At 41.6% G+C, this 20,852-nt stretch overlaps 1 protein-coding gene across 1 annotated transcript; it reads left to right on the top strand.

The window, feature by feature from the left end:
* The first annotated feature begins 3,893 nt into the window (after positions 1 to 3,893).
* Positions 3,894 to 19,023, top strand: MAPK1IP1L (mitogen-activated protein kinase 1 interacting protein 1 like). Its single transcript, XM_032344281.1, has 4 exons — positions 3,894 to 4,079; positions 12,042 to 12,063; positions 12,947 to 13,651; positions 14,675 to 19,023. The coding sequence occupies exons 2-4, from the start codon at positions 12,046 to 12,048 to the stop codon at positions 14,684 to 14,686; spliced, it is 735 nt and encodes a 244-aa protein (XP_032200172.1). The 5' UTR covers positions 3,894 to 4,079; positions 12,042 to 12,045; the 3' UTR covers positions 14,687 to 19,023.
* The last annotated feature ends 1,829 nt before the right edge of the window (positions 19,024 to 20,852 follow it).

Raw genomic sequence — 20,852 nt, forward strand, 5'->3', positions numbered from 1 at the left:
AAAAAATCTTTACAATTTTCGTTTTAACTGTAATCAGTTTTACAATTATTTTTATTTCTAAAGAATGAACAGAAAGCACAAAGTTTTTTTTTTCTTTTTTTAATGTCCTAGTAGAAATGAACAATGCTACAAGAGTCTGCCTATGCCATTCTAGTGTATTAAGATATTTGACACAGTGGAGGTGACTTTTTAAATGGATTGGCTTCTAAGAAGTGTAGACTAATGGATATGACCCAATGGAAAGGGATTTGGGGTACATTAATCCTTTTTCAAATAAAAGTGGAGTCTATTTTTTGTTTAATTCTGAATAGATTACTCAATCCTAAATATCTTCATCTCTTAGCGTATAAAATGTAGATAAATAATACTTGTCACCTGACTTCCTGAAGGTTATTCCTTCATTTAAGAGGTGACCCTTGGAGCATACTTGAAAATAATTTCTGTAATTTCTTGAAAGTAACGTGATGATAGATTTTCAGAGTATCCCCTTAGTGGATCCTGCAAGTTCACATTCACTTCTTACAGTCTGTAATAGGCTTTCTTGGCTTGATTTGACAATAGAGATAACAGTACAATTTGGATTTGTGGTTTAGACTCGAATTGAATGAACAATTGCAGTTTTCTCCTACCCTTAATAAGGTTTATGTAAAATTGATGTTTGCCTGTTATTTTAAAAGTTGATTACATTTGCAGGAAGTGAAGATAATCACTTTTGCTGTGGTTAAAATCAAATCTAAGCTTTCAGACTTGAGAGTAAAACTCAGAGGTTTACTTAAATTACCCTAACTTTGCTAGGATTGAATCAATTCTGTATAAACCAAGTAAGAACTTGATATATACTTGAATATAGACGGAGTTTAACTAGTAACTTCACAAAGCTGTTAGTACTCTTGTCAGCTGGACTTGTATGATCCTCCCCTTACCAAAAAAGAAGTAAACTGTTCCCATTTTTATTTCTAATCCTGAAGTTGAATGTTCTTCTTGGATGTGAGTTCAAATAAATTGATCTGAATAAATTTTCACTTCTTAATTAAAACTTAATATATAAAATCCAAAGGCTTTGTATTTTGTTTTTAAAGCATTGTGTATTCTGGGGTGCCTGGGTGGCTCATTTTGTTAAGCATCTGATCCTTGATTTTAGTTCATGTGATCTCAGGATTGTGAGATCAAGCCCCACCTTGGGCTCCATGATGGGCATGGAGCGTGCTTAAGATTCTATCTTCCTCTTCTGCAAATGCTCTCTCTAAAAACAAAAGACATTGTATATCCTGGCTTTGCACATTCAACTTAGAAACAAAACACTGGGGGCACCTGAGTGGCTCAATGGGTTAAGCCTCTGCCTTCGGATCAGGTCATAGTCTTAGGGTCCTGGGATCGAGTCCCGCATCGGTGTCTCTGCTCAACGGGGAGTCTGCTTTCCTCTCCCTGTCTCTCTGCCTGCCTCTCTGCCTACTTGTGATCTCTCTGTGTCAAATAAATAAAATCTTAAAAAAAAAAAATTGGGGGCGCCTGGGTGGCTCAGTTAAGCATCAGACTCTTGGTTTCAGCTTAGGTCATGATCTCAGGGTCCTAAGAGCCCCACCAAAGGCAGAATCTGGAAATCTTTCCCTCTCCTGCCCATGCCCTCCACCCTTTGCTTTCATGCGAGCGCACTTTCTCAAATCTGAAAAAAAGTTTAAATCTATGTTACAGACTTTCTAATTTAAAATACACTTTCTGTCTTTAGTGTGTCAGTTTGAGTCTTCTAGAAGCAGATGCCAAGATGTGAGTAAATGTGCAAGAGATTTACTGGGGAAACACCTATGAAGGAAGAAGGTGTGGATGTCTTCCTATCACTTTGCAAGTCTGACAAACATGAAAGAAATGCAAAGACAAATGATGGTGGGCTTCAGATTGCACTGCAATTGTGAAGTAGATGGAGATTTAGTATTAAAGAAAAGGTTGACTGAGAGAGCCCACATGGAACAGGAATGGCCTAGCTCTTGAACACTCAGTATGCTGTTATTGGCTGAGAGGTGGGAAAACGAGGTTGTCAGTCACTGATAGTGACCAGGACCAGAGTGAGGTGGGTGAGGCACTCAATTTGGGCACAAAAATTTTTTGAGCAAAAATCTCAGCAATGAAAGGCAGTATTTCAGTACAACGTTCTTAAGATATTTTTTTTTAAGATTTTATTCATTTACCCGACAGATCACAAGCAGGCAGAGAGAGAGAGAGAGGAGGAAGCAGGTTCCCTGCTGAGCAGAGAGCCCGATGTGGGACTCAATTTCAGACTCCTGGGATCATGGCCTGAGCTGAAGGCAGAGGCTTCAACCCACTGAGTCACCCAGGCGCCCCTAAGATTTTTTTTTTTATTTGTTTATTTGACAGAGATCACAAGTAGGCAGAGAGGCAGGCAGAGAGAGAGAGGAGGTGAAGCAGGCTCCCTGCCGAGCAGAAAGCCCAATGCGGGACTCGATCCGAGGACCCTGAGATCATGACCTGAGCCCAAGGCAGAGGCTTATCCTCACTGAGCCACCCAGGCGCCCTCAGTACAACGTTCTAAATTCAGAACTAAGGGGCGCTTCCGCTGAGGTCATGCCAGTGTCCTGAATGGAGCTCCGTGACTGGGTCTCTGCTCAGCGGGAGCCTGCTTCTCCCTCTGCGGGTCCCTCAGCTTGTGTTCTCTCGGTCTCAAAATATTTTTTAAAAAATAACATCAGAATTAATACCTAATGAAGAGAAATGCCAAAATTTTACGTATAATTTTACTGACTTCTGGTGACTCAGGCTTCCTTATACCTCCAGGAGGCACTGTGGATTTGCTGCCTCCTGAGGGCAGGTAAGTCTTTCACACTGATACCATTTTCCCATAGACCATTTTGTCTGAGAATGTCTTCAACAGGCTTGGGTATTTGCACTTTCTCTACGTTTTTCAGTAAAAGACGTGTGTGTAGTGAAGCATACCCAGGAATAAGTCTTCATCTAAGAAAAATATATATATAATTTTAAAATATTTGAGAGTCAGAGCGAGAGAGGGAACACAGCGAGAGTGGGAGAGGGAGAGGTAGGCTTCCCCACTGAACAGGGAACCAGGTGAGGGGCTAGATATTAGGACCCTGAGATCATGACCCCAGCACAAGTCAGACGCTTGATGACTCAGCCACCCAGGCGCCCCAGGAAATTTCTAGTAAGATGCCCCTGCCCAATGACCCACTAACGGGCTACACAAAGAAGCTAAATGTTTTAATGATTCTGCATACTTCTAACGTGTTTTTACGTGTACGTACATATTATATGTACATATATTTTCACGCTATGTAATTATGGCATCTATGTAACTCGCTAGCAGATTCCTTGGCGCTGGGGGAACGTGTCAATCATCCTTCAGGCCCGACCTGGAGTACCCAAAGGTTTACTCAAAGATGGACATGTGGAGGGAAGAGGCGCTGATCAGGGAAAGGCTGCGTAGACAACTTCCAGTCAGTATCAACTGCCGAGTCATTTACAAACGTCTTCCCTTCCCCGTGCAGTTCCTTTAGCGCTCCTCAGTTTGGGCCTGAAGGCCGGTGGCCGCGTCCACACCCAGCCCGCTTCAAGGCCCGGCTGTAAAAATCTCTAAACCTAGGACATCCAAAAAATCAGTCCTTACACCACTCTAGGAAGCAAGTTTCCGTCAGGGTGCCCAGGACGTCACTGACTACAGGAATTTCCGGAAAGCCGGGGAGCCTTCCGCGCGCCAGAAGAAAACAGCCACGCGGGGCGAGCCGGAAGAACTACCGCGTCACGCCGCGCTGCGCCGCCGGGCAGGCCGTAGTTGCTGCCGGAGGCCTGCCGGGGGCGCGCGCGCTGCCTCGCCCGGCCCCGGGAGGAGGGGAGAGCGAGGGCGGGGGCGGTGCGCTCGGCGCTTCCTGTTCCGGCGCCAGGAGGAGCCGCGCGCTGTTAGTGCTGCCGCCGCTGCCTCCGCTGCTGCCGCTGCTGCTGCCGCCGCCGCCGCCGCTGCCGCCACCGTCAGTCACTCCGCGTTCGGTTCTTCGGCACCCGGTTCGCTGGGACTCTTCGCCGCTTGTGAACTTTGCTGCGGGCTCGGATCTTGCCGGGTAAGGCTGCTTCGGCGCTAGTGGGGATCGTGGAGGGGGCCAAGGGAGTGCCCAAGCGGGAGACAGGCGCAGTAACGGAGGTACCTCGAGTCGCCTTTTCGGGGTCCAGGACTAAGCGCCTGCCCGCGCCGTCTTCCTTCGAGCTGCGAGGTGCCCCCCTGGTAGCCCCCCAGGGAGAAGGCGTCGGAGGCGGGTGACGTCGCGCCCGACGGGTTTCTCGGCGCTTGACGTCGGGCCTGGCTTGGGGGCGGGGCGGCGAGCGTTCCTGGCCCCTCCCCCACCTACCCCACCCCACCCCCACCCCTTCCCGGGCGGCGGGACCCGCTCGGAGGCCGGTTCGCTCCGGTTGATCCCGGACTCCCTTTGTTCGTTTGGCCCTAAAGGGTTCCCGGCTCGCGCCCCTCGGCCCCGACCCCCTCCCCCATTTATTAATTTCTAATAAAACGGGAGATACGGGCCTGAATAGTCTTAGGGGAATCTGGCACTTGTTTAAAAGATTCTCCTCAATGTGACAATGTTCTGGTCGTTATTCAACCAAAGGAATTGCTGGCAAATACATTCGATGAATACACATGACAGAGACCATGAGAAGTGCTGAGTTCTGTGATACTCTTTTTTAGGATTTAGGAGCTTGTGTTACACATGGAAGCATATAAATAGCTGAACCATTTCCTCTTCGAAGACCAGGAGCATTGCTTTTACTGGATAGAATTTCTAATGTTGAGGCATCAAACCATACCGAAAAAAATTTTTTACAGCATTAAAGCTGAAGAAAAACACAGGTCTTACACCTGATGATTTTAAAGCTCTGCTTTGGGAACGAACGTTTATTACAGACCAAGATAGCCTTCAGAGATCTTTCAGAAGTTCTTTGTTCGGCTGTATTCATTGGGTAGGAAGAAGAGAAATTATTTTTGGTACTGGCGTCCCTGATTGGAAACTGGTTTGTTTCAGAAAATTCAGTTGGGTTGTGTGTGTGTTAGAATGTTCTTTTCCTCTCTCCAGGAGCAATAGAGGTAGACCAATTCCTTAACTTCAAGCCTTGGGGTCAGTGTGTTTTGGAATTCAGAAATCTTTGGATTGAATCTCTAGATTTAGGAAGAGAATAAGATGCACAGACAAGAGGTATCAACCCCCTCCACAAAGTCCCTGCAACATCCCCTAAGACAACATTTATATTTGTGCAGTGATAAGAGTGACTTAACGGAAACTATAAATATGCTTAGGTTAGATTTTGCCACCGACTGTTCTGTGCCAGACTTGGGAATGTTTATGTTTCTTTTATTTTCAAAAGTTTCTGAATGGAGAACTGCAGATAAAGGTTTGCAGACCCATAATACCAGTTGTAAAAGCTAACGTTTGTTCAGTTTTCTTTGTGTGGCAGACATTGACCTGGAGATTTGCTTATGATGTAAGTCTCAGGGCAGGTCCGTGAGAGAGAGACCATTCTACTACATCTCTGAGGTTTGAAGAGTTCAGCCTGTCCAGAGCCACCCAGCGAAGAGCTGTGGTTTTATCTAGGCAGTGGTACCTTTCACCGTCATTCTCAACCTGTGCTACGTGCCTGTGTACAAAGGAAGAGGGGGGAATGTACATGTCGCCAATCCACTGTTTTTAGAGCACTGGTTTTATAGACACTTACTTACCAGTACCATTTAGTCTTTCACGTCACTAGTCCTTTTATAGATGAAGAAACTGAGAGTCACTCAGGTGAGCTGAAGCTGATGGAGACCCTCAAACCTTATCCTAAAGGAGCTCTGCTAAGACTCCTGTCCCTCCCCTTTCTGAACTGCTTACATTTCCCATAGTGTACTCTTCACCTTTTGCACAATCTGCTCTTCTTTCCTAGGGCGTCCCACCATACCCTACTCCCAGCTCTTCCTTCATTGTTCCTACAGACCGCAAAAGAACCTCTTCTCAGGATTCTTCCCCTGATACTCCCTTCCTTGATTCCTTTAGGAGTTCTTTGAGGTACTCTCTTGGTGCCCTGTGCTTACGCCAGGTAAGGTAGTTAAGTGTTTAAAGGGTAGTTCTCTACAAGACTGAATTCCTTAAGGATTTATTCTGTGCAGTATTACTCATTTCCGCAAAGCCCAACACAGTGCCTGGTATGTGTGTTCCAGGCATAAGTATAAAAAATGATTTTTTTTAAATTACATGTCTTTAAAAAGTTTAAAATACTCCCAAACTTTTATCAAGTCTCCAGTTCCTTGAGTTACCCAAATGTAAAATAGAACTTATCTGATAAAAGAGCCAATATTAAATATGATCAAATACTCTCCTTCAAATTTTGTATTTTTCAGTATATTAGCACCATTCCCCTACCCCCCCGCAAACATCATTGTAAAAATCCTGTTTTTTCTTAGTTTCTTATTTCTTTTTTTAAGAGGTGGGAAGGGTCAAAAGGAGAGGGAGATAATTTTTTTTTAAGATTTTGTTTATTGATTTAGACAGAGTGTGGGAGTGAGGGACAGGGGCACGGGGTTGGGGGAGGTGGTCTCCATCACCCTGAGATCATGACCTGAGGTGAAACCAAGAGTCAGACATGCAACCAACTGAGCCATCCAGGCACCCCTTTAAAGTTTCTTTTAATAAACATCTTACATATCTGTAGTACTTGATAGATTATTAAAAATGTTACTTTTAATTATCTGTAAAGTAGTCAGGAGTTAAAGCTGTTTTGCAGATGAGAAATGGTTTGTGATTAAGAAGTTTGCCTTAGTCAAAAGGATTGATGTCCACATTTCATAACTCTCTAGTTCTGTGTTCTTTATCACCCCACCACAGTGTGATGACCCTTTGAAATAAGCCTTGTTCGGTAGTCACTAGTGATTTACAGAGTTCAACTTTTAAAACCTCCTTGTGACTGGATTGCCTTTTTTTTTTAACGATTTTATTTATTTATTTGACAGAGATCACAGGTAGGCAGAGAGAGAGGAGAAAGCAGGCTCCCCGCTGAGCAGAGAGCCCAATGCGGGGCTCGATTCCAGAACCCTGGGATCTTGACCTGAGCGGAAGGCAGAGGCTTAACCCACTGAGCCACCCAGGCACCCCTGGATTGCCATTTTACTCTAAAAGCCCTAAGAGTTACAGCAATGTTTTACCTTTCTAGTATATGTCAAAAGAGATTTGTGCTGTGTTTCAATTACTATTCTTGCTGCTCAGAAAATAGAATGATAATTTTTCAGGTGATGCATAGATCTGCCATAGAGTACCAATGGAAAGTTTTGGAAATAAGCTTTTCAGTATTTCAGAAAGAAAAAGGAAAATCAGGGCGCCTGGGTGGCTCAGTGGGTTGAAGCCTCTGCCTTCAGCTCAGGTCATGATCCCAGGGTCCTGGGATCGAGCCCCACATCGGGCTCTCTGCTCTGCAGGGAGCCTGCTTCCTCCTCTCTCTCTTTCTCTCTCTGCCTGCCTCTCTGCCTACTTGTGATCTCTGTCAAATAAATAAATAAAATCTTTAAAAAAAAAAAAAAAAGAAAGAAAATCTCTCTTGCTCATAACCCCCCCCCCTTTTTTTTTGGTGCCAGTTCAGGGTTACATGGGCCTCATCTTAATTAGCATAATCCATTGGCATCTGAGTGGCTCAGTTAGTTAGGTGTCTGACTCTTGATTTTGGCTCAGGTCATGATCTCCTGAGGTGGAATCCCATGTGGGGATCCACACTGCATGGACCTGCTCAAGAGTCTCTCCCTCTGTTCCTCCTCTAAAAAATTAGCATAATCTAAGTATTTTTGAATGGTTTTTTTAGAAAATCTAGATTTAAAAAATTATGTAGCTCTTCTCATATTCAAACACTAATGTCCAACTCTATTTTTTGCCTTTTTATGATGAAAGTAAGAATAAATTAGAATGTTTCCTGTTAATAAGAACACTGTATGTTCTACACTGGAGAGAAGGTCACTTTACTAAAAGTGCTTTACATCAAGAAAAGATCTATTTTTAATCCCTTTATTCAGGGCTTCATTACTTAGAAGATTCTAATACCTCGTTTATCTTCCAGGATTTAACTTTTTTTTAGGATTTTATTTATTAAAAGATAGAGAGGGGAAGTGGGAAAGAGAGGGAGAAGCAGGCTCCCCGCTAAGCAGGGATCCAGACTCAGGGCTCAATCCCAGTACCTGAGACCATGACCTGAGCTAAAGGCAGACCCTTAACCACCTGAGCCACCTAAGCGCACCCAGGATTTAATTTTTAACTTCAAATTTGGAAAGCCGGAGTTGTGAGTCAGTTAAATAGTATTAACTTGTGGAGTAACTTACATTCTAATGTAATTTTACAACTAGTTAGCTTTATATTGTATATATATTTTTTTAATTAAGAGAAAAGAGAGAATTCTGAAAACCCAAACAGCAAGACCACATGAAATTGAATGTATGTTCTCTGCTTCAGAATTAATGTGAACTTTGATACAGAACCATTTTCTGTTTCAAAAAGGCTCACCCTATTCAAAAAGCATGTTAGTCTTATGTAGACTTTGAACTTGCCAAACTTGCCATGCACTGATAAAGTCCCTTCAGGTGTTCATCCTAAAAATTTACTATTGTGTGATACAACGTTTTAGTATAAAACCTTAATGTGGGAATGAATGGATAGTTGCATTTGCTATATATTCTAGATGTTTTTGATGATCTGAATAAATAGCAAGGTCATAGCAGTTGTAGCCTTCATATTCTTTTTCTTTATCATTTCTGTTAGCCAGTTGTACTTGAAAGTAACACTCTAAGAATGCAAGGGTGGGCTCAATATTAAGCAGTTTTTTTATATATAATTGTCTTTGTGGGTCAAAGGAGAAAAACTAATCAGCTCGTTAGGTGTCAAAAAGATCTGAAGAAATGCAGTGTCGTCTTTAAATGGTTTTTTTCCTCTAAATGTTTTTTAACTAGCAAAATAGGAATAAGTAAATCCAGCAAAATAGGCATAAATAGACATTTTTTTTTTAAAGATTTTATTTATTAATTTGACAGAGAGAAATACAAGTAGACGGAGAGGCAGCCAGAGAGAGAGGAGAGGGAAGCAGGCTCCCTGCTGAGCAGAGAGCCCGATGCGGGACTCGATCCCAGGACTCTGAGATCATGACCTGAGCCGAAGGCAGCGGCTCAACCCACTGAGCCACCCAGGCGCCCCATAAATAGACATTTTTAATACAAGTGTTTTCATCTCAAACTGAAAAATGGGAACTTTATTTAAGCATTTCCAGGAGATTTGGGAGCAAGACTATTGTGCTCACTATTTAAAATTTCATTATTTAGTTTAGCTGATGCAGAGAAAAGAGATGTAAATATTGGAAAGAGAATGTAAAATTATTATTATTGTTACAGATGACATAATTCTTTACCTGAAATCCCAGAGAATCAACTGTGACACTCAGGAATAAAGTAATTTAGTAATGTCACTGCTTACAAAAGTAATACACTAAAATTTAAAAAAACTTTTCACATGAGGTGCCTGGCTAGCTTAGTCAGTAGAGCATGCGACTCTTCTCAGGGTTGTGAGTTCGAGCCCCACGTTAGGACTAGAGTTTACTTTTAATATAAATAAATAAATAAACTATTGAGTGATGAATGACAGTGATGGGAACTAGGAAGATATACCTTGTTCTTGAATGAAAAGATTGGATATTTTGAATATGTTACATGTCTTCTAAATTAACTGTAAATATTATGCAGTTCCAACCAGAACACCCAACAGATTCATTTTACTCTATTTTTTTACAAAAAGATCTGGAAAAAAATAAACAATATTTAGGAATCTAGGGGGAAAAGACAGCAGCAGTAGGTCAACTAACATTAAAATCTGTTAAAAATGCAAAGCTAATGAAATTAAGATGGGATGTTGTGGTGCAGATCAGTAGAAAAGAACAGACTTCAGAATATCTATAGGAATAACAGAGACTCTATAGCCTGGTGGTAAAGAGCCTTGGCTCTGGAGTCAGACTGTATACCTGAGTTTGACCCCTCTTCTACTTGTCCCTAGCTCTGTCCCCTTAAATAAGTTAACTTGATGAGCTTCCTTTTCTCAGGCTGTCAACTGAGTGGAAGAATTTGTGTCTATTCAGTGAGATGACCCACCTAAAACACTTTGAACAGTGTGCCTGTTCTGTAGTAAATACTCCATTTGTTGTTAGTACTGGCAGTAGAATGTGTTAAGGGTAGCTTGTTGTATCCACTGAGAAAAGGTAGATTATACATTAAGTCAGGGATGCCTGATGGCTCAGTCGATTACACGACTGACTGGCTCATGTCATGATCTCAGGGTCCTGGGATCAAGCCCCACATCTGGCTCCTTGCTCAGTAAGAAGTCTGCCTGTCCCTCCGCTCCTCCCCCTGCTCATTCTCTCTCCCTCTCCCTTAAATAAAATCTCTTAAAATATACGTATTTGGGGGCACCTGGGTGGCTCAGTTGGTTAAGCAGCTGCCTTTGGCTCAGGTCATGATTCCAGGGTCATGGGATCGAGCCCCGCATCGGGCTCCCTGCTCAACAGAGAGCCTGCTTCTCTCTTGTCTCCCTCTCCTGCCTCTCAGCCTACTTGTGGTGTCTCTCTGTCTCTCTGTTAAAATAAATAAATAAAAATACTTTTTAAAAATACGTATTTTAAGTTAAACCATATTAATACTGTTAGAAAGCATGGATGAATTTTTTGTCTCTTATGTTTCAAAGCTAATCCTAAAATTTTATAAAGCACTAAAAAAAGATGTAGAAAGGAGTGAAATTGTCAAAGGCGAGAGAGCACATACTTTCTTTATTTAAATGAAGTCCAAGAATAAGCAAAAACTAAGAAAGTGGTTGTTGATTGGAAAGTAGCATGAGTAAACCTGGAGTGAAGGAAATTGTTTTGTACCTTGGTTAAAGGGACATATGCAGTTGTCAGAGCTTGTTGATCTAAACACTGCACATCTGTGCATTTTATTGAGTATTAATTATGCATCACTTTTAGAATTTGATGAAAGGACAAAAGTGGCTCGAAGACATAAGCAAATCCACAAAAAAAGTTTATTATAAATTGGGCATGAAATTTTAAAAATGCGGAAGTTAAAATAACAAAGTGTCAATTTTTAACCTGTCATAATTGAAAACTATTTAGACATTTAATACTCTCCAGTGGTAAAGAGGAGTTTTCAGAGATAGTGTAGGGGCACCTGGGTGGCTCATTTAGTTAAGCATCTGCCTTCAGCTCAGGTCATGATCCAGAGGTCCCAGAATCCACCCCCGTGTTGGGCTCCCTGCTCAGCAAGGAGTCGGCTTCTCCCTCTCCCTCTGCCCCGCCCACTGCTCCTTCTCGCAGCACAAGCGCCCTCTCTCTCAAATAAATAAGTAAAATCTTTAAAAAAAAAAAAAAAGTATAACTGGCAAAGGACTTTAAAGTGGCATGGATTTTTTTATTTATTTATTTATTTATTTTTTTGCCGGAGAGAGAGCATGAGAGTATAAGCAGCGGGAGTGGCAGGCAGAGGGAGGAGCAGACTCCCTGCCTAGCAGGAAGCTGGATGCGGGAGTGGATCCCAGCACCCTGGGATCATGACCTGAGCTGAAGGCAACAGACTGAGCCACCCACACGTCCGGTGGCATGGACTTTTAAGATGTGTTTTAGATAGCCTTACCTGTTGACCGCAGATTTCCCTTTTAGTACTTTTCCTGATGACACATTTCCAAGGATATGTGTTGAAAAGTGTTCCTGTATCATGGTCTGAAGCAACTCAAAGTGCAAAGAACGTAAACTACCACCAAAATGAGAGGCAGACTATATTGTGGATCCCTTCTATGTGAAATGCAGCCAGTGGAAGGGGACGGCATTTACAGAATTACATGAACTGCAATGAAAGTTTGCCCTCTGTAAAGAGAAAGACCTTGCGTATGTGATTAAGTAACAATGGTATATACAAAGAAAGTTCCTTAAAAAATACATAAGAAATGGTAAGCACTGGTTTTGAAGTATTTTTGTTTTTTCTTTCTCTTTTTTAGGAAAATGTCTGATGAATTTTCGGTAAGTTGATGCATTTATCCTTTGTAAGTATTTTGGCTTTTAAGAAAATGACATAGTTCTAACTGCAGGCCATGTAAGTCTTTTAATTTAAAAGAGATCCTTGCTTTTGGCTGGGGAGAGGATGTGATTTTCATAGATGATCTGCCTTAATTGACTTAGATATGATATGTTTGAAATTTTGTTGTGTTGTATGTATTTATGAATCCTTAAGTAAAAAATTTTAAAGTGTTAGGTTGCTTTTGTTCTCTGTTAACATGGCAGTGCTAATAATAGACAGCATTTTGGGGCGCCTGGATGGCTCAGTGGGTTAAGCCTCTGCCTTCAGCTCAGGTCATGATCTTGGGGTCCTGGGATCCAGCCCCACATCGGGCTCTCTGCTCGGAAGGGAGCCTGCCCCCCACCGCCCGCCTGCCTCTCTGCCTACTTGTGATCTCTCTCTCTCTGTCAAATAAATAAATAAAATCTTTTTTAAAAAAAATAGACAGCATTTTTTAATGTAACATACACCAAGTACTGTGTTAAGGGTATTACATGAATTATCTCATTTAAGCCTCAAGTTAATGCTAAACTTTTTTTTTTTAATGCAGAAACTAAAGCTCAGAGAGGGTATTTAAGTTGTTTGCAGTAAAGTCAGGATTTAACTCTTCAGTATTTTGAGTAATTGGATTTAGAAAATACGATCTTCTCTAAGAAATTTGCATTGGAAGGTTGGTTTTTATATTACATGAATTGCTTTTACACTGAGCAGTTTGGCTGTTGAAGATGTTCTAGGGGTTTGCAGTCCCTCGCTCTGCAGCTTACTATCCTTGGTGGCTTTATAATCATGTTTGACATGATTTGTCCCTAAATAAGATAGGTAAAACATGCCTGTTTTGTCTTCCAGTTGGCAGATGCACTACCTGAACATTCCCCTGCCAAAACCTCTGCTGTGAGCAATACAAAACCTGGCCAGCCTCCTCAAGGCTGGCCGAGTTCCAGCCCTTGGAATAACCCAAGTGCTCCACCTTCTGTGCCATCCGGACTCCCGCCAAGTGCGACACCCTCCACTGTGCCTTTTGGACCAGCACCAACCGGAATGTATCCCTCTGTGCCTCCCACCGGACCACCTCCAGGACCCCCAGCACCCTTTCCTCCTTCTGGACCATCATGTCCCCCACCTGGCGGTCCTTATCCAGCCCCAACTGTGCCCGGCCCCGGCCCCACAGGGCCATATCCTACACCAAATATGCCCTTTCCAGAGCTTCCAAGACCATATGGTGCACCCACAGATCCAGCTGCTGCTGGTCCTTTAGGTCCATGGGGATCCATGTCTTCTGGACCTTGGGCACCTGGAATGGGAGGGCAGTATCCTACCCCTAACATGCCATACCCATCTCCAGGGCCATATCCCGCGCCCCCTCCCCAAGCACCAGGGGCAGCGCCACCCGTTCCATGGGGCACTGTCCCACCAGGAGCCTGGGGACCACCAGCACCATATCCTGCCCCTGCAGGATCATATCCCACACCAGGACTCTATCCCACTCCCAACAATCCTTTTCAAGTGCCTTCAGGACCTTCTGGTGCTCCACCGATGCCTGGTGGCCCCCATGTGAGTGTTAAATTTGTTCTTTAAAATGTACTAATAGTCACATAAGCACAACTGAAAGATTATTTGCCTCCTGTTTTGGATAGAAGATTAGAAAGCATTTAAAACTTTTTAAAAGAAGGGGTGTATGTATATATGGTAAGAGTAAATTTCAAACTTCAGATATAGCATTTAGAAGGATGAAAACAAAAGTATTCCTGGTACTTAGAAAAATTTCCCAAAGATCCCGCGAAGACTTTGTGATATAGAAAGCAGTGTCCTCAGTAACATCCTTGAGATAAACTCAGGTGCATTTCATGGGACGTTTTTTTTTAACTATTTCTCAGTCTCATTTTGTAGCATCACACCAAAGCACAGTTCAGTAAAACAGTCTCTGCCTGGGTGACTTCATCCAGATGTACATTTTTAGAGCATCTAGGACAATGAACACATAAGATTGCCTGTCCTTCCTGTTACTCTCCCTCGTGTTTCTCAGCCAAAGTTTTGTTAGATCCTCAGCAGCACTGAGCTCCCGAATAGCCCACTGTTCTGCACTGTCAGTCCCAGGCAGTGCCTCGTGCTACACTGCCAGCATCTGAGTTGGAGGACCTGTCTTGGACGTAAGACCAAATAGAAAAGTGTCCCTCTTCTCCCCGCCCCAGAAGTAAGCCAAGAGTCCTCAGAAAGAATCCTGATTCTCCATGGGGGTTGCAGTGGGGGGGGGTAGAAAATGACTTACTCTTAACAAAATAATCAGGTTTCCAGCTAGATGAATCGAATATCCACCCCAACTGTCAAGGAAAAAGGATCCTAATAAAAAGCCCTCAAAACTTGACTTTCATCAGTATAACTTCTCTATCCAAATTCCCTTAAAAAGCTTTTTTTTTTTTTTTTTTTTTCTCCCCAAATTGTATGTCAAAATAAATGGGATGAGTTGCCATTTGGATTTACTAGGCAATAAGTTTATTTTATTTTAAACCACAGCAAGGAGTTAATAAACTCCACTTAGAAAAACTGGAGGTTTACTTTTTCTTTCTTCTGTTGCAGTCTTACCATTAAGTTAATGGACGAAGATATGACGCTTTGCTTTTTGAAGTACATATATATGCACATGAATGCATATATAAAAATTGCTGGTCTCACTATTCTTAGAGGGCATTCATGAAAGAACAACCCTTGCACCTCTCAGAGAAGATATCTGCCTCTTGTACTTGGATGTATAGTACATCTGATGGATACAATCAGATAAAAATGTAAAAGTAAATCGTTCAAATGTGATTTTTATTCGGTTTTTATGGAACGTTAAAGTGATGAAGTGTATTGAATAGCTCTTTGATACAGTTTGTTTAAAACAAGTTTTCGATTTGTTTAAATTATGAAACCACACACTTAAAAATCTAAGATGATGTGGATTATTGTTACAATCTGCAACCTCATTGGCGAATTATTTCAAGTATTTTTCTATAATCACTTTTTCCCTAAATAAACACACTTTGAAAACAATCACATTGTCATAATTTAAACAAATGATGCCTCTCAACATCTTGAACTGCTCTGTCAGTAGAAAAAATACACGTGGGCCTCGTGAGGGTGTAGTTTGGATATATATTTTCAAGCTGTTAGTAATTATTGTCAGATGTTGAGTTCATTAGCCAGGCAGTGTTCATTTTTATCCTCGAGCTTTTAGTAAAAACTTTTCTTTGATTTTTGAGTTCCACCTGATTTGCTTTATTTTTAGCCAGATGGGTCACACAGCTCTAAAATCTGCCATTTATGAAAACTTTGTTCTTTTTAATGCAGGCCAACATGTGTGTGAATTAATTCTTAGAGACTTGTTCATCTCTGTATTGCTTTGGCATAGATTTCGAGATGTCAGTATTGCTTTGGGAAGAACTCGAAGGAAATAATTCTCTCCTTTGTCTTGAACCTCAAGCCAGAGGAAACCCCGGAAATTGCTTTATAGTGACAAGTCACTTGCATTCCCACAAAACCCTCTTCTACTCAGACCCTTCCCTGTAGGTCCCTTTGCCTCAGTTCTTTAGAAGGAGCACATCCCTTAGTTTCTCCCTGATATGGAAAACTGGCACACTCTAGGGGTCTGTTGTAAACACATATAGCAGTTACAGTTCAAGAACCTTAGTCATTTAGACATGACTCTGTACAAGTGTGATCAAAACGTGTACATGTCTTTCAGAGTCTGGTTAAGCTATGTCATTGTCTTATGCAGTTTCCTGCATCTGTTGTAAAGTGCTTATGGCTAACAGTTCTTTGTTTGTTGACAGGTAAATAGGTAGAATTGAGTGCCATTCTTAAAAATTCTTAAAAATTACCCTCTAGCTCTAACACTGAAACTAGTAATAATAATAATAATAATAATAATAATAAGGTGTAGATCTCTGCAGTGTGGCTGTTGCTTAAATTAGTGTTGTTTGTAACCACCGAAATAGCCTGAGTAGCTTTTTGTCACCTTATCTCTAAATCAGATCCTTAGAGTCTTAGAAGTGACTATGTTATTTGTCAAATAACATTGTGAACCTTTGAATGTATCCATGGGGTTACTAAAATATGTTGTGAATTTCTTGCCTAGTCTAGGAGAGATTTATGCTGGAGCTCTTGTTTTTGCTTAGAAATAAAATATTTAGTAGTTTGTTTCTCTTATATTTTAAATGTCAAGAATGCCAAATGCTGCCAATTTAATGGTTTGATAGCTACCTCCTTTTAAGAAAGCAAGATGGTCATCTTTGAGAAAAATACAGTGTTTAAGCTCCCTTTAAGTAGGTGATAGAGTCGAGCTTTTAGAATTGAAGCTGATTTGTTTAGGTATCTTCAGACTGGGGAATGTCGTTAGACAGCTCCTACAGAGTGGCACCAGCGGTCTTGAACAAGTCGCACCAATCTACAACACTCCTGGAATCTTTGTCAGAGTAGCTCTAAGGCAGGAGCCTTGGAAGGTATTTTAGCTTAAATGATCAGGCAGTATCCTGTCAGCTAGCCTGGGGTGGGGTAACAGGAACAGTGAGATAGCAGTGAAGATTTCCTGGTGGTTATTTTGGTTGTGCTGCATTGGAAGAAGTTGACAACTCTGGCTTTAGATAGAATATTTAATATAACACTAGAGGATACTGTTTGATTAAGAGAAGTGGTAGCAGGTTTGGGGATCTGTGGTCATGCAGTCCATTTATTAGAGGAGAAAATCTGCTAAAGGATTTGAAGGACCATGAACATGAGATTTGGAATTCCTACTCCCAATAAATACATAAACTTGGCTAGTGACCCGTACTGCCCCGTGTGCCCTAGACATAACACCTTTTCTTTGCTTTTCAAGGACTTTCCAACTGGTAGTTGTGAAATTCTTTTTAAGCTAAGAAGGGAAATCACAGGGACTAGAATTTGCTTTTATGTTCCTTTTGGTTTTTTAGAACCTTATTTCTCAACCTATGAGGAGAGTCTTAATTCTTGTGGGTACTCTGGGACATAAATGTATTTTTAGGTTCAGGGTAAAGTTAAAAGCAGTTGTTGTTCCAGTGGAGGAATGGGGGAAAACACAGGGGAAGGTTTTTCTCTTTACAAGGAAATACCGTTGCTTTCGAAACCAGTCCTTTTAGGCTGGCATCAGTTTAGGGAAGAGACTGTTTCTTAGAAAGTTTGTTAGGTCTCAGAAGGGAATACACAAGATGGAATATGCTGGCACTTGCACTCTCAGAACAAGAACTTGAAGGCAAATTTGATGGAGATAATCGAGATGTGTTGAGGACTCGTGTTTCTGGAGTTGGAATCTTAGATTTTGAAACGTTAAACCTAGAAATGATAAAAAAAAATGAAAATAAAGACCTTAGGTCCTCATCATCATGTGATGAGAATCAAGGCTCCTTTCCTTAAAGGAGTGCTTGAAATCCTTGGCCTTGTCTGTACTGGACTTAGTCTGACACCTTTTCATGCTTTTGAAGATGGCTATTTACAACTGGGACTCCACAGCCTGTTTTGTGTAAAGTAAAATACTGATTATTCAGGAATAGGCATACATTTGTTTTAATTACCCAGGGCCTCCTTCCTTTGTCAGTTTTCCTGTTGTTTTCAGTATAGAATAATAAAAGGAGAAAAGAAAGGGGGGTGAATTTTTGGCCTTGGTCTGGCACACCACTACAACAGAATATTGGCCTATTTTCTAGGAAAGAAGTCAGTTTTGCCCATAAAATTTGACCTCACAAATAATGATAAGTGCTACCTATTGTACTCCGGTGGACAGCTTTTAAAATTATGTGTTTAGACTTCTAAATGATCAGTGCCAGTATCTTCCTTCCTCACCCTGAATAATCGAGTGCTAGATTTATAAAATGCCAGGTTTATAAACCCTTGACATTAAACCTAAGCACAGACCTTCAGGTGTTGGCTTTTGAAAAGCATAAGGTTAAATTCAGATGAATCACACTGATAGAGGTACTATGCAGAGAAGGTGGTGGGCAGCTTTCAGGGAAGACTGAAATTTACTCTTAATTAAGCAATATTGAGTATTGAAGATAGACCCCTTTTTATTTTCAGAATTCTGCCAAGTAAAATTAAAATTGCCAATAAAATAATCAGTATTAAAGAAATGCCATGCAAGCTTCTGGCTAGAGAACACATCTGAGAACTGCATTCATTTGGTAGACACTCCAGTGTCCAAACAAGCTTTGCCACCTTGCAGAGGCACAGAGAGGAAAGAGAAGGCCTGTCCCGCAGCAGCTTAACGTCTAGGGGTGGCATTTACAGAATGAATTAGTACGCGCATTTTTGGTTTACCTAGGTAAACATATTTTAGTTTGCTGCTGGTGGAAATGAGAGGCCAGCTTTTGGACATTTTAAAGAGCAAAGTGGTGTACCTTTTTTTAAAGTAAGAAATTAATGTTTCTCAAGATTGTAGTGTTTGTCAGTGCAACTGCTCACGTGTGCAAAGTAACGGGATGTTTTTCCTCTTCACTTCTTCCCTGGATGAAGGCACTTACTGCCTGTCACTGGTTAGCAGATACAGATTTGTTGCCATTAAGTAAACTTGACTTATGCGTGCTCTATAAAGTTTTTTTTTTGTATTTTTTCTTAATATTGTGATTTTTTAAATTGACTTAATAATGACAAATTTAATGTATGTAATTGTCTATGCATTTTAAGTTAAACTGCCTAAAATGTGATTTGAGACATAGACATTTGTTTTGTATTATGAACTGTAAGCAATCTGTTTGAGACGTTAGGTTTTATCACCTGCTGCTGTATTTGTAAACAAAAACATATGTTGCTTTAAGAAGTAATTATAATTAGGAATAGTCTATGGATGTGATACTTGATATTTTTTAAGATAAACTTGTTTGCTTTTGTGTATTATACCTGAAAACTTTTTAAAAAAATGTATTTTCATGGTTTCACAGTTTTTCCCTGTATCTTGTTCTTTAGGCCCAATTCTGGGCTTCCCTGAGAAGTCCGGAGCCTAATTAACTACAAAATTGTTACCCGAAAGAAAAAAGGGTCTGAGATGCTCCTCGGTGTTTGACCAGCATTCACTAAGTCATTTAAATAGGCTGCCTGGGAATAGCCTTCCCCAGGCCCTCCTTCAGCAACATGGTGTCCACTGTGTGGGTTTCCTCTCTCCCTTCAAGGCTACATTATTCTTTGTAACCAAATTATCGGTGTATACAGAGTTAGGGAGCTTTCCCTCTCTGCCCCAACTGCCACCACCCCCGCTTTCTTTTATGAAAGATGGTTCTATTCTGTGTAACTACTATGCCTATGGTGAGGGTCACATTATCAAACTGGGTACAGTTTGCCATTTCCACAGGGGAGTTGCTACCCTGTCTTGAACCCCGGTGTGGGTGGGCCTGTAAATGAGTCATTTGTACTACATTGTGCTTTTGGGAGAGTCTTCTGCTTTTTGCCTTACAATTGAACAAAGTGCAATGTAAATTTTTAAGTTCTGTTTGATGTCTTATTTCCTATCCCTTAACGGGACCCACCTCAAACAGAGTTCTGAAATAAGTAGTAGAGTGCAAGATCATTCTGGAACAGGACTAGGGGCTTTTTCCTCATCATGAAATGACATCACTTCAGCAGACACGTTCCTCCCCGGATACCTGACCCAAGCAGGTTCTTTTTTTACCACCATATTAAAACTTAGCAGTCCTTTTGCAACAGATGTCTTTTTTTTTTTTTTTTTGACAGAGACCACAAGTAGGCAGAGAGGCAAGCAGAGAGAGAGAGAAGGAAGCAGGCTCCCTGCTGAGCAGAGAGCCGGATGCGGGCTCGATCCCAGGACTCTGGAATCATGACCTGAGCTGAAAGCAGAGGCTTTAACCCACTGAGCCACCCAGGCGCCCCTTGCAACAGATGTCTAAAGCAAAACAATTATATTCGCTTTTTTTTTTTTTCCAGTAACCCAACACAATAAAATTCTTTTTTTTTTTTTAAGATTTTTTAATTTATTTATTAGAGATCACAAGTAGGCAGAAAGGCAGGCAGAGAGGAGGGGGGGAAGCAGGCTTGCCGCTGAGTAGGGATCCCGATGCGGGGCTTGATCCCAGGACCCTGGGATCATGACCTGAGCCAAAGGCAGAGGCTTCAACCCACTGAACCACCGAGGCATCCCAATACAATAGAATTCTAATATCAGAAGAGAATTTGGGCCATCCCATAGTTTGTTCCTGTGGCATGTGAACGTCATACTTGCCATGTGGCATTAAACATTACTTTCTATTTTGAGACCCTGGGGTTCCCAAAATGACGGAGAGCTTAGTCCCTCCCTATTCTGTGTTTTCTCTAAAGCAGTTCCTCTCTTCCACTTTTTATCATTTTATTTAGTGTTTTAGCTTGGGCTACCGTAACAGAACATCATAGACTGGGTGGCTTAACCGATGGGGATTTATTTCTCAGTTCTGGAGGCTGGGAGGTCCACAGGGTGCTGGCCTGCTCATTTCCCCGCCACAGGGGTCTATGTGGCCTCTTGATGGCCATCTTCTCACTGTGTCCTCATTTATGGTGGAGAGTGAGAAGCAAGCTGTGTTCTCTCATACAAGGCCACTCATCCCATCATGAGGCTGCACTTCTGACCTCATCTAAATGAATTAGCTCCCAAAGGCGCCATGTCCAGATACTGTCTTATCTGGAGTGAGGGCTTTGGTGTGAATTTTGGGGGACAAGTTGGTTCGTAACACAGATACGTTGTTGGGGGAACAAAATATTTTGCTTTTAAATTCCAAAAATG

Source organism: Mustela erminea, chromosome 5 (genome assembly GCF_009829155.1).
Source record: "Mustela erminea isolate mMusErm1 chromosome 5, mMusErm1.Pri, whole genome shotgun sequence".
Classification (NCBI taxonomy): domain Eukaryota; kingdom Metazoa; phylum Chordata; class Mammalia; order Carnivora; family Mustelidae; genus Mustela; species Mustela erminea.